Source organism: Camarhynchus parvulus, chromosome 20, assembly GCF_901933205.1.
Source record: "Camarhynchus parvulus chromosome 20, STF_HiC, whole genome shotgun sequence".
Classification (NCBI taxonomy): Eukaryota; Metazoa; Chordata; class Aves; order Passeriformes; family Thraupidae; genus Camarhynchus; species Camarhynchus parvulus.
Genome location: NC_044590.1, coordinates 6,594,443 through 6,608,615, shown reverse-complemented (window position 1 = coordinate 6,608,615; position 14,173 = coordinate 6,594,443). Strand labels below are relative to the sequence as shown.

At 53.9% G+C, this 14,173-nt stretch overlaps 1 protein-coding gene across 1 annotated transcript; it reads right to left on the bottom strand.

Annotated features, from left to right (window-relative positions):
* Positions 1-5,507: 5,507 nt before the first annotated feature.
* LOC115912180 (corticoliberin-like) lies at positions 5,508-5,900 on the bottom strand. Its single transcript, XM_030963589.1, has one exon. It carries the CDS (start codon positions 5,898-5,900, stop codon positions 5,508-5,510), a length of 393 nt encoding a protein of 130 aa, XP_030819449.1.
* Between the last annotated feature and the right edge of the window lie 8,273 nt (positions 5,901-14,173).

Below are 14,173 nucleotides of genomic sequence, written 5' to 3'. Positions count from 1 at the left end.
AGGAATATTCATGTTTTTTGAAGCTCTTTCAAGTTTGCCCATGTTACTGCTTAATCTCTGAGTTTGGGATTGTTGTGTATTAATGAAGTTCTTGAACTATGTAAGGAAGTGATTGAAACATTCCTTCTTTGAAGCCAAAACCGTGTCATGGCACATAAGTACATTAATGCCCACTCTTCCCCTCTTGGAGGGAAGGTGCAAGAGTACCCTGGGCTCTAACACAAGTTGCACTTCATAGTGGCCAAGTAGAATCCTAGTAAATGCAAAGTTCTATTGGGAATGATGGTTTAATATCTGGCAGAGAAGCTCAGACAGGAATTCTGAGCTTGGGCAGGGGGAGTTGCAGCGACCCAGTGCTGCAGCCTGACCTGGCTTAGTGCAGAATGTTTCCCTCCAAAATCAAACCTGACCACTGTCCATCTCAGTCCGGTGTTTTGCCAGAATTAAAATTTGGATTTTATTTATTTATTTGTTTCTTTAAAGTTGTATCATTTGTACAAGTTGCCTGAATCCTCCATTCCAGTTGTTCAGCCACCTCCATCCAGCTCCTCCAACCTCTCCAGCACCGATTTCCTTAGCACTTGTAGCTAAGGGTGAATCCCAACTGGAGAGTTTGGTGTGCAGGATACTGATTTATCCCTGTGTTGCATGGAGAGCCATTCCTAGCTTAGGTGAGGAGGGAAAGCTGCTGCTGAGAGTGCTCAGGTACCAGCTGTCCCTCCTGGCACATGGAGCTTCTGGAAAAGGAGGTGCTGGATCTGTCCTGCCCATCCTCCCTAGGGATGGGAACATCCTAAACGCACTGTACTGAAGGGGCATTGCACCCCTTAAATGCCAGTCTCATTTTGTTAGTGATATTTGTAGGAAATTCTTAAATATTTATCTGTATATAAATTTATGTAAGACCTCATGGCATCCCATAGGGTGTCAGTTTTTGCCGGTCCCATGCAGTGATGTTTTAGAGCCATGTTCCCTCTTTAGTCTTCTTTTTAGATTTGTAGTCTTTTAAAACTGCTTTAGATATTAGCACTCCTAGTGTTCTTGAAGTGGGATCCTCTTGGAGGTTTGGAGGGGCAGAACAGAGGAGGAGGGCTTGGGCATGGCACAGAAACACTCAGTCCTGTGGCAGGGCTGTGGTCGGGGGAGTGCAGCTCTCCAAACCCTTCCTGTCAGCCTGTAAACACCTCACACAGGTGTAACCAGGGCAGGAGCCTGACAGAAAAACTATTCCTGTCCCATCTGTGACTCAGTTTAGTGGTGTGGGAGGGACACCTGTGCACTCTGAGGGGCTGTTCCAGAGCATTTGTACCACACACGCTCCTTGAGAGAGGCACCTGCTTCTCTCAACTACTTTGTGCCCTTCCTCTGGTGCCCCTTGATCTTTTTGCCAAGTTCTGGATAACATAGGAAATTTATGCTGCAGGTTTTTTTGTACCCAGTGCACCTGTATCTTGGCATCATGTTTAACAGGTCACTCTGCCAGGGTGGTCTGGGCAGTCTGCAGTCCCCACCTCGTGTGAGTAATTCTGAATGGTGTTTAAATGCATTAATCTTGGAGCACTGAACCCCCAGTTATAGTTTATAGTGTCAGGTCAATATAAATTTCACATGCTTCAGCATCTGGTGCTGCTTCTCTGTATTCTAGTGGAGATCATCTAGTTTGTAGTGTCTCATTGCACCAACAGCTGCTTAAAATCTCTCGAAAGAATCGTAGCCAGTAGCTCACCAGGTGGCAGGAAATTTGTCAGTGTTCAGCTCCCACAAGATCCATGGTCCCCTCCACGAGCTGCCTTTGGAGGCTTTCTGGGACTGTCTGGGACTCAGCAAGACTGCAATTCCTGTGTTCTTCCAAGAAGACATTTCCTTTATGAGGAGAAGCCGCGGGAGGGAAGCTGGCTGTCTGATGTTTGCACAAGCCAAATGCCAGAAATCTGGAAGATGAACTTTCATTATGCCAATGTTACATGCACAGTTCATTTTGGTGTTAAAAGGATAGATGCTGGGAATTTCTGGTGGTTATATATATATATATGTATGTATATGTATAGAGGAAGCTCTTATATAAACTGGCTGTTCATTCCCGAGTGCCGTTGTCTTCTCTGCTCCCTCTCCCAGCCCTGTGGGTGCTCTCTTGCAGTCTGTGAGCGGTTGCCTGTCAAACCATTCCAAAAATTTAACAATCTACTTGAATTCCATGAGCTGCCCTTGTCCCAGCTCCTCTGGATGGAACAGAGCTCTGCCTGCTCCAGCTTTCCTTAGGGGGAGAGAAGGGAGAGCTAGCAGAGGACACAGAGGCAGCTCTGGAGTGACTGGAAGTTGTGCAGCTGGCACGTGGGGTGTTTAGATGTGGTTAATGTGCTCATCACTGAAGCTGTGATAGAACACATGGATTTGGGTTTTTCCCCTTGTTTTCACCACATTGGACTCCCCAGAATGGGGCTGGGGGAGCTCACAGAGCAAGGTCCACCCCGTGCTGAGGGCGTGGGCTGCAGTATCACGTGTGTGTATGTATGTATATATGCACATATGTATATATTTATACAACAGGTGTGCACCTTGGGTTTTTCTTTGGTGGTAAAAGCGTGAGATTTGGCTCCAAGTAGTGCTCTGAACTCAGCCAGACAGGTGGAAGGTGTGAGTTTTGTGTGGCCACAAATTTGTGCTTCTTTGCTCTCAGCTGCAGGAAAACCCAAACCCGACCTGTGGGGTTGAGGGACTGGTGAGGACATGGTGAAGGAGCCTGTTGTATAAATAAATGGGTCCTAGGAGCAGGAGAAGCATCTCCTGCTCCCCACACCCTGCTTGGGGAGTTCCCACATGAGCAGCATGGGGTTTGCATGGCCAGGTGCTGTCCCTCCTCTTGCAGGTGGGTTCCATAAGGACTCTGAGTTACTGAAATTCCTATACCTGAAGCTGGCAGTGATCCATGTGAAGGCACAATGGTTGTGGCTGATGCACATGTGAGTCCCACCATGTCCCCTCTAGCCTGTTCCTGACACGCAGCACACCAGGGGTTCCTTCATGGCAGAAATGGTGGAATATTGGGCAGATTATTACTGCTGGCACCTCTGAAGTTCTGTTTGTGACCATCATGGCTGATGAACTCCAGGTTTGCCAATTCCAAACATGCTGTTTCCGTGCTGGATGCTGAGCTGATGGCTGTCATTCCTTCCTCCCTCTCATCCCACCATTGCCTGCCTTGCTGGGGCGGGGTGTGGATGGGTCGGTTGGTGTCACTGCTGACATCCCAGGCGGTTTATGTTCATTTTGCATGTGAGCAAGGCCCTGAACTGTGTAATTCCTCGTGGGGTTTGGTTTCCTGGCCCCTTTATGGAGCCAGCGGGAGCTGAGGATGCCGGGAGAGACTTGCCTGCATTTGCACTGCACTTCAACTTGGGGGGGGGTGGGGGATAGAGGGAGCCCATCTTTAAAAAAAGGAAAAAATAGTTAAAAAAAACCCCAAACCAAACCCACCACAATCGAAGTATAAATGCATCTGAGAAGCAATTATAATATAGACATATATCTATTTTGTTATGTTACTAAAGGACCATACTTTGAGTTGTCTGTAAGTAGACGTGGCTGTCTGAATTCGTGGATTGTAACACTCGATACTACTGAGCTCCTGTACATACCCGCGGCGACGGCAGAAGGAATTATTTTCTGTTTTAGCATGGTAATTTGTGTCTTGTATGTCCAAATATAAACTAAAATAAAGATTGCTAAGTTATCGGAAACCACTGTTGTAAAATAAATGTTTTCAATGCAGAAATGCCCATCCGAGTTTTTTTTCTTTATTTGCACGAGAGGGAGGGGCTGTGGGACAGGGTGGGGCTGGCTGGGAAGTGGGAGAGATCACCCATCCCTGGGATGGGCACTGGGTGCAGGGTCTCTGGGGCAGGAACTGTAGCCACTGCCCTGTACCCCTCCTGCACCCACTGTGGGGTCTGGGCTGGTTTTGAGCCTGAAAGTCCAAAGATCTTCATGTGATCGTGGACCCTGGAAGGTATTTGGGGTGTAAATGCAGGGTAGAGTTGTTGGTGGGGGGGGGGAATTGTACACAGGGCTGAGGGAGGCAACAGGAGCTGTCTCTGCAGTAAAAATACCCTTTTCTGGAGAAACTCTGGTTATTGACACTGGGTTTGCTCCTGCTGTTGCTGGTGGAGAGAGCAAAGATGAGTGGAAGATGTACTGAAGGAGCTCTGAGACTGACCCAAGCCAAGGTGGGGACCAAGGCAGCACAAATCTGTCTTGCCCCCAAGCCCGTGGTGACTGTGGGGCTGTCCCTGCTGCAGGTGCCACCAGCAGCTGTTCTGACCCTGGGATTGTTCATTTTGGAAGAGTGAGTTCTGCATTTGATGGAGGTGAGCACTAAATTGTGTTTTATCTTAGGGTTGTCAGGTTGGACAGGGCTTTAAGCAGCCTGATCTAGGGGGAGGTGTCCCTGCCCGTGGCCCATGTTGCCCTGGCAACACCAAAAGCTGCTGGGGCTGAGCAGCCCCTCCAGAGAGGCAGGAGTGGGGTGCAGGGTCAGGCCAGGTTGGGTTCAAAGCTGAGACCAAGCTGTTTAACTTGGGCACATGCTGCTCACCACTTCCCTGCACTCCTGTCCACTGGCCCCTCTCTGATGTCCCCAGGCTGCCGGAGGTCCTGTCCAGCCCTGTGCCCACCCCAGTCAATCACCCAAGGCTGGGATGGCCGAGCTGGCCTGGGGGAAGGATACTGACCCCTTCCCTGGTCTGCAGAGTGCAGGGTCCTGGGACAATTTTCCTCCTTCCACCACGACTGTCAGTGCCTGGGAGCCTTCCCAAGCCCACCTCAGCCCTGTCAAGCCTGGCAGAGGACTCTGCACAGCTTGGGGTGGGAATGGCTGCTCCAAGCTCGGGGCCGTGAGCTGAGGGGGGCTCCATGCCCCAGAGAGGACACAGCTTGGGGAGGGAGGTGGCCTCTGGGGGGGCTGCAATGCCCTTGCTGCCAATGTCTTACACAGATGCTCGCCTTCTTCCAAGAACTGCCAAGCTCAGGTGTCACTAAACCTTGTCCCAAATCCCCATCTGTGACACAAAAGGTGCAGACTTGCTGTGAAGTTGGGAAGCGGCAGATTTTGGAGCCATTCTCAGGGATACTGGAGAAACCCTGGCTGGGTCTCAGGGTGCAGCTTCCAGCTGGGGTGGCACTACCTGCATCATTCAGAGCTCTTTACGGAGATGTTTTTTCTCACCCAAGGAAGCATCTGGGATTGCTCTGGTGTTTTTGGGAGGACCTGGTCCAGGTCCACACGTTTATGACAGCAGGAAAGCATAAGAGCACAGGAGCAGGGCAGGTACGACTGTGACTTTAATGCACAACAGTGACACGCGGGACGCAGTGACAGCAGCACTGCCAGGCAAGGTGGGGACTCCCGAGGCACGGCTGCAGCCCCCAGCATCCCCCCCGTTCTCCGCTCCGCCGTGGTGTCTTGTTACGGGGTCGGTCTCCTTCATTCCCCCACCTCCAACGACCCTCCCTCATTTCCCTATACTCTGCAGCAAGAGCTTATTGCTGAGCGCCTTCTGGGCCAGTCTCTCCTCCCGGGACATTTCCAGGAACTCGCGCAGGAGGTGGAAGGTGAGATCCAGCGAGTTGGGTTTTCCGTCTCGCCTCTTGCCGGTTTGCAGCGCCCGCCGGGCTCGGGGGGCCGGGGCGAGCTCTGCCCCGTGGAACAGGCACAGTCTTTGGGGCAGGGCATCGGTGGCCGGGACCGGGGCTCTCGGGGCTCCCATCCAGGGCTCCCAGGTGAGTTGGGGGGCCAGGGTCAGCCTGCGGGACGGACCCCGGGGCCACTGCAGCGGGGAGCAGGTCTCCGAGGGCAGGAAGAGCAGGACGAGGACGGAGGCAGCTGAAATCATCCTGACCCGCATCGCAGCCACTCCGGGGCCAGAAGCCTGCAAGAGCAGCCCCCCCCCCCACCCCGGACCCCCACATCCCCCCGCTGCGGTCAGGGGTCACTCAAGGGGTTTCACCCCATTGGGGACCCCCTCCCCAGGAATGAAATCCCCTAGGGATGAAACCCCTCCGGACGGTATCCCCACCCCCCCTATAGGAATCCCACTCCCCATCCCTGGGACAGGACCCTTCTGGGGACGGGACCCTCCGCGGGCTGGGATCCCCCACCCGCGGACGCGACACCCCCTTCCCCGGGATGGGGCTCCCCCCGGGCATGAGACACCCCCGGCAGCCGGGACGGGACCCTCCAGGACCTGGGACCCCCGCGAGGGGACGCCCCCATCCCGGGACAGGACCCTCCTCGCCCCGGGACCAGACGCCCCCCGGCTCGGGATCCCCCTCCTTGTGCCAGTGGCCGTCCCGGTCCCCGTGCGCGTCTCACCGCTCTCGGGCGCTCCGCCGGCTCCGCGCCTCCCGCAGGACGCGCCGCTCCGGCCCCGCGCTTTATAGGGGCGGGGGAGCCACGTGATGGGAGCGGGGCCGGGATCTGTCCGCGGTGCTGAACGGGGGGAGAGCGGGGGGACACGGACCGGGAGCGGACAGGCTGGGGGGGACAGGCTGCGGGGACATGGGAGGGGCAGAGTATGGTAGAGGGGGTTCATGGGCATGTGGGTCCGGGGGGTACGTGGGGTGGGGCAGGGGGAGTGTTTTGGGGACTGTGGGGGTGTGGGGTGTGCAGGGCTGTGTGTGCAAGCGGGCACAAATGTGTTCAGGGGCGTTTCTCGGTGGTTTCGGGGGGTTTGGAGGTTGGAGAGGTGAGGGGGAGCTGGGGGTGTGGGAGGGGTGTGAGGTGAGTGTGAGTTCATGAGTGTGCACGACAGACCCTCTGTGTGTTATGGGGTGCCTGGGGCTGCGGCAGGACCCGCCAGCCAAGCCCCACACACCCCCATTGCTCCGGGTGGTGTTCCTGGCACCTGGGCCCTGGGCACCCCATGGAGCCCCCCGATTCTCTCCGGGCCAGGCGAGCCCATGGCAGAGGGGCACACCGGGCACACACCCGTGTGCGGGCTCGGGCCCGAGCTCTGCAGCGTTTCACGTCGCAGGGAAAGTTTTCCCGACGGCTCCTTCGGCAGCTGTTTGGTGAAGGCAGCCCCGGCTGCCTCCCGGCTCCTCCCAGGGATCCCTCTGCTGCTATCACACACATGAAAACTTCACTGCAGAAGCAAAATGCGCTTCTGGAGCACAAATTGACACGGCACAAAGGCGTGTTCTTCTCCCGGCCTGATCCTAGCACAGACACACACCTGGGGGTGCATCCCGGGATCCACGGGAGCCATGGGAGAGATTTGCCTTTCCCTGCCTCCCTGCTGGAGCCTCCATTGCCTGCCCCTCAGAGCTCAGCAATTGCTTCCTTCCCCTTGCAGAAGCACTGCTGTCTCTAAAATTAAAATTCCCTCCTGAGGAACAAACTTAAGAGAAGGGGGAAAAGCAAACCAGCCCACGTTAGGTAGAACCTGGATGAATGGCAAGAACCTCTCCCATCCTCCTCCATGGCAAGAACCACATGGAAAACCAGGGCTCTGCAGAGCTCTGAGGGTCACAGAAAAAGGCTCAAGAGGTTTATGGGGGTGGCAAGCCAGGGGGGCCCTCACCCCCCAGCTGCAGAATAACTCCCAGCAGCAGCAGAGCAAATGCTGGGTGGGCAGGAAGGGGGAGCAGCTGCCTCCTGCTGGCTTTGTGAGTTTTAAAGTCCTTTTCTTCGCTGAATCATCGAGATCCTCTCTCATTTCCAGTGCTTCACCTGAGGCTGGTTTTCTCCCTGTGCCCCATGCCTGACCCCGTGCTGTCCCCTACCCCGATACAAGTGCTGAGCCTGACCCTGCTGCACTGCCAGCAGCGCTGCCTGCAGCTCCCAGGGCATCCCCACACCTCCTGGGGGCTCAGGGCTAATGAAACCCCAAAATCCCATGAGGAGATGAAAGCAGCTCCAGCAGTGACTGGATCCCAGCCTGGGGAATGGAGTTGCCTCCCCTGAGCTGCCTGGCTGCTCATGGGGACTCCCAGCATGGTTTTAAATCTTCTTGAAGTTGTGCTAGGACTTGGCGGGTCCAGGAGGTCCAGCTCAGCAATTTTGTCTCCTCCCCTGCACGTGGGGCTGGGCTGTCTGAAAAACTCTTCCTGCCCTTCTCCTGGGGCTGCTCTGCAGAAACAGCGCTTGGAGGGGCCGGGGGCTGCAGTAGGGAGAGATGCAGCAGGAGGGGCTGGGCCCAGGGCATCACTCAGGGGGCTTTGGGGGCCACCTTGTCTCGGAAGAGTGAGCCCGTGGCTCTGGGCAGAGATTTCCGCTCCTGCACCGCCTCGGGCACGGCCAGGAGCAGGCACAGAGAGAGGCAGCTCAGCTCACCCCCTGCCCCTGTGGCCTGCTCTGTGCCTGGTCATGTTCTACACCATTTACCTTTAGCATTAGTCATTTAATTGTAGGAAAGACAGTCATTCTGACAAGTGTATCTTGGACTTGCGTTTTATTTAGGAAGCTCAACTTGAAAAATTAAAAATACCCTTTTTTTTCCCCTGCTCCCTTCATAAATTAGTGACAAATTCAGCACTGATGGGCCCTGTGCACTGCCTGGGGATTCATTATCGTCACTTTTAGGGCTGTCACTCTCTCCTCCTCTAGTCAGGAATGTGAGGAGCGAAGTGTTAATGATGCTTTGAGGGATGCCAAACTCACCCCTGGGCTGCGCTCGCTGCACACAGAGGCGAAGAGCCGGAGGGAGTCGGAGAGGTTCCTAATTAGGTGCTTTTGATGCTCGGAGCCTCCTGTCACATGAGCAGCAGCTCGCACACGGCAGCGGCTGCATCGCCGGCCGTGGCAGCTCCAGCACTAAGGCGTGGCCGAGCTTCCAGCAGCTTCTCCGGAGGGACAGGCGGGATTTGCCGGCCGCTTTCCTCCCTGTGCTCCTTGGGGGCTCACACCCGCTTTGGTCCTTGCCCAGCCTCACAAACAGCCGTGCCAGGGTGCAGACGAAGCTCGGGTGTCTCCCTGCTGTGTTTCTCCACGAGCTGGGTGGAGGTGGCAGCCGTGGGGCTGGTGGGGGTCGGTGCTGCCTGTCCTGCTCTGGAGGAGGCATCTCATGGGCTGACGAACCTGAGATTGACCCTGATGTTTCACCATTCTCAGGTTAGACAGTCCTCGAGGTGCCCCTCGCTGGGGCAGCTGCCGAATCCCCTGCCTTGTGCCTTGTGCCTCGCACCGTGTACTTGCCCAGGTCTCCCAACCTCTGAAGAATTTGGAGACAACAAAGAAGCAGCCCCTTGGCTCCGTTTTTATGGTGGGGTTGTCTGTGGGACCCACCCAAACCTCCTCACATTGCCCTGCATGCTCCCAGGGAATCAAGGAATCACAGAACCGTTTGGGCCCTCTAAGATCACCAAGCCCCACCATTCCCTCAGCATGGCCAACACCATTACTAAACCATGTGCCCGAGTGCCACATCCACACTTTTTAATCCCTTCAGGGATGGTGACCCCACTACTGCCCTGTGCAGCCTGCTCCAGTGCTGGACAATTCTTGTGGTGAAGAAGTTTTCCCTAATATCCAATGTAAACCCTTCCCACGTGCAATTTGAGGCTGTTTCCTCTCATCCTGTCACTTGTTACCTGGAAGAAGAGACCACCCCACCCGGCTACACTCTCCTCTCAGGGAATTGAAGGAAAAATGAATTTTAAAAACTTATCAATCAAAATGAATGAACTTAGTACGAAACTGAAAGGAAGTGTTTTCCCACTGACAAGCTCCATGCAAGAAGTGAGCGAGCCTAGAAAGCTGTCACAAAAATCACAGTGAAAGGAATCTGAGACCTGTTTTCAGCTCCTTTCTGGTTTTCTTACTTTGGGTCCAAACACCCTCCTACTTCTGTGGTGGGGACTGAGCCAGATGCAGCTCTGAGTACTCCACACACAGCCAAGACTATTCAATAGAGGGATTCTGGATTTCCTTCAGAGAAAAGGAAGAAAAATCTTTCTGACAGGAGCAAGGGAATTGTGGAACCGCTGCCCAGCTTTACCTTCTCTGATACCTCCATTGGAAATCTGAGCAGCTTTGGGGGATTTTAAAGTTTGTACTATGGGCTTGCAAAGATGAAAAAGAAGAGGTAAAAGCCAATTAGAATTAGTTTTTTCCAAGGAAGGTGAAGTTTTAGTAAGCTTGATACAGAGAATAAAGTATGGCAGAATCCTCTCAACCGGCCCCAAGAACAGTGGAAAATACTTCCAAAAATAGTCAGGAATCATTTGCAGAAGGAAGAAAAAGAGGGTGCAGGGCAGTGCCTGCCTTACCTGTGAACCCAGGACCAGGTCCCCTGCACCGCTGGCAGCCCTGGCCCCTCTGGCCTGCTCTCCTCCCCCTGCCACCCCCATGCTGTCTTTTATAGCCTTGCTTGTCCCCCGGCTGAGCTGAGCTGGGCCACAGCGAGCTGCCACGCTCTCTGCTGGCTTCCTGTTTGCTCATCGAGCGCCTGCGGTAAAATTTCCATTACACGCTGGACAGGCAGGGTGGCAGAGAGAAGTGAGGCAAGAAATGGAACCCCAACACGTATCTGTGTTTCAGTGGTTCTCTCAACTCTTTTGAAAACGAGAAAGTGCTGTTAGACGGAGGCAGATGTGAGAAGGGGTGTCCTGGCTGTGTGGGAACTGAAGGCCATCCTGCAGCCTCGGTCCAGCTGCTCTGGGTTCCCCCTCCCTGTCCCCAAGGTGACAGAGAAGTCCTGCTCCTCAGTTCAGCAAGAAGATCCTCCTTACACCCACCACCCCAAAAATGTGTTTCCCAAATGCTGCCTCACTGAATGGAGCCACAAGACAAAGCTCTGTCCTGCTCTGACCAGAGGTTGTGAGGCTGTCTGCATCCCCCTTCCCTCTGTCTCAGCCAGCAGATCCTCCAGCGATGCATAACACAGAGAGAGGAAAGATGTGGATGAGAGCAATTTATTTCAGTTTTTCATTTATCCTCACTGTGTGCAGAAGAACCATTTTGCCTGTAAAATAGAGGAGGGCAAAAGGAAAGGAGGAAAATTACCTGCCATGAAAATATGGAACCTGTCAAAGAATCCACGCCCTGGGGGTGGTGGATTTTTTTCCCCCTCCAGACCAAGAGCATTGTCTCTTGGTCTGGAGGGGAAACACCCCATGGCTGGAACGAGATGAGCTTTAAAGTCCCTTCCAGCTCCTTGTGGGAGTCTATAATTCAACAAACATAAACTGAAAATTCACTGCAATGGTCAGGGACACCTTCCACTACCCCAGGTTGCTCCAAGCCACGCCTAACCTGGCTGTGAACACTTCCAGCTATGGGGCAGCCACAGCTGCTCTGGGCAGCCTGTGCCAGGGCTTTGCCACTGTGACAAGGAAGAATTTCTTCCCAATGTCCAATCTAACCCTACCCTCTGTCAGTTTGGAGCCATTCTCACTTGGTCCTGTCATCTCACACCCTTGTTCAAAGGCACTGAGGTCAAATAAAGCCTTTTAAATATCTTTCATGTTTCTGGATGCCTCTGTGACTGAGTTTGGCGAAGGATCACTCTAAGCAGCAGATGGCTTAGATGAGTTTGATTTAAGGTGCTGCTGAAAAAGTTTCCAGTGGCAGCAGGCAGACACTTTCATGTGTGACCTGTCGGATATATCGGCTGATCGCTGTGCACAACACTGCTCGTTCAACAGCTTCAAAATGCCCCATTTTTTACCACTGTTTCAATATCGACTTCTGAAAACCGCCTCTGCTAACGGAGCAGGGTGTTTGATGCCAGCCCTGACAAATCTCCTCGTTTATAATACATGGAAATTCAGCATTTTTTAACAATTGGCCAAGATTGTGCCCTGCAGAGCCATGGGCTGGACATGCCAGGTCTTGAAGTTCTGGAGAGCTGTGACACATTGCTTACCCAGACCAGGTCTGGGAGGTGACCTTCACGGCACAGCCCACTCCTGCAATGAATTGCCAAGTTCTCAGATGAGTGCTGGGGCCAGCACACAGGTTTCAGCCCACAAGATCTGTGTCTTTCTGTACAAATAAGAACCAAGCAGGTAACGAGCTCAAAAGGAAATTGAATTTGTCTTCTGACCCATTGTTCCCCCGGCTCCTTTCCAGCCCGAGAAGCCCACAAGGGGGGCAGCCCCCAGCACTGGAACTCCGCATGCCATTACCTCAGGCAAGGAGAGATTTAATCTATTTCAGAGAAAACCGAGCCCATCTGCTGCAGAAAGAGAAAACACAACCCGAAAGTCCTCGTCTCAGGTGTTCCTGCTCGAAATTACTGTGGTTGCTCTTTGATGGTCAAGCAGACATTGTTCTCCTTTTTTCTGTTGGCTTTTTTTTTCCCGTTGGCTTTTTTTCTGTTGGCTTTTTTTTCTTTTTTTTAACCGCTCGGATCTATTTTTAGTGATGAGGGGATGGTGCTCAAGAGGCTCTGCGATGGGTCACCTCAGTGTGGGTTTGGGTCACTCTGCATGCCAGGCAGGAAGTGAAGCGCAGCTGCTCCTGCTGGCCCTGCCATGGGCAGTGGGACCCCGAAAATGGTGGGGGGCTCAGGTGCTGCTGAGAGCAGGGGTCCCACATCGGGGTTTTGGGATTGTGATGATGGCAGGTGGATGAAGTGGGGCTCCTGCCATGGGAGGTGGAACCCAGTGATAGCAGTGTGCTGCAGCTGAGCCCACGGGCACCTCGTGATAGCAGTAAATCAAATACTATTTTTTTTTTTTAATGTATGATTTAATGAGACACCTGGAAGTGTGGTTTGCAATGAGAAAAAAGGGTTTTTTTTTCTTTTTCAGTCCTTTTCTCCAGTGTCTCCATGTTATGGAGGAGGCACAAGGGAGTGTCGCCATGTGCCACACGCTCCCGGCTGGGCTGTCCAACAGGAGGTGGGAGCTGGAGCAGTGCTGGTCCTGGTCAGGGTCTGCACATCGCTGGGCTCAGCCATGCTCAAAACTCCCCACTGTTGCCCTTTTTTCAGTTCGAAAACATGGCGTGGCCCTGGCGGGGCGGTTTGCGCTGGTGCACAGACCTGCTGCATCCGCCGCGCTGCTGTGATGAAGCCTCATGGCTGGACTGCTCGAAAAGCCTTAGACCAATAGTTTGGCGAGAATAGAGTGGTTTTTGCTGTGTTCCACCACCCCAGCCTGTGGCCAGCATGGCCTCAGAGCCTGCGGCTGGGGGGGCAGTGAGGCACAGGCAGAGGGGAGGGAGCCGCCTGCCGCCCACGCAGTGTTTCCGACGTGGTAGCTACCAACAGTTTGTCACAAACAAAACAAATTCTGTCTTGTAGCCCTGAATCTAAATTAGGTCTGATAGCGCTGGTGATGGCAGCGCGAGGAACAGGAAGGTGGCGGGTGACAGGGAGTGTGAGGGATCCAAGATGGCGGCCTGGCGTGAGGGCAATGGCGGCGGCAGAGGCAGAACTCACCAGAAACGGCGTTTGAGGATGAATCAGCCATGGCTGCCTCAAGCAGGTGCAGTGTGGGAGCAGAGAGAATGGCTCCATGTATTCCAGTGGCAGGAGCAGCCCACGGGGTGGGAAGGGAGGTGATGGCTCCATGTTTGCCAGGGGCAGGAGCAGTTGCCCAGTGGGAGCTGCTGGCATGGGCACAGGGCTGGTTTGCTGAAGCAAAATAATCACAGAAGCATAGAATATGCTGAATTGATCCATAGAATATGCTGAAGGGACCCATCAGGATCACTGAGTCCAACTCCTGGCCATGCACAGGACACAAAGTCACACAATGCGCCCAAGAGCCTTATCTGAACCCTTCTCAAATTCAGACAGACTGGGTTGTGCAGATCTGAGTAAAAACGTGGCTCTATTGGGGAAAGTGTAGATCTGAGGCAAAAGAGGGATCTGCTAAGGAAAAATGGTGGCTCCACCACTGCTCTGGGCTGCCTGTTCAATGTCTGGGCATCCTTTCAGTGAAGAAATTTTCCCTAATATGCATTCTAAACCTCCCCGACACAATTGTTTCCTCTTGTCCTGTGCGCACTACCTGAAAGCAGACACCAACAATGCTGGGGGAGAGGAGGTGCTTTGCCTCCCAGAGTAAGTGACACGTGGATATCCCGTCCCTGGAAGCGTTCAAGGCCAGGTTGGATGGGGCTGGGAGCAGCCTGGTCTAGTGAAGGTGTCCCTGTCCATACCATGGACCCAGTGACCCACTGCTGCTGACCTGCTGCTCCAGCTGAAGTCCCCCCATGCCTGCCTGT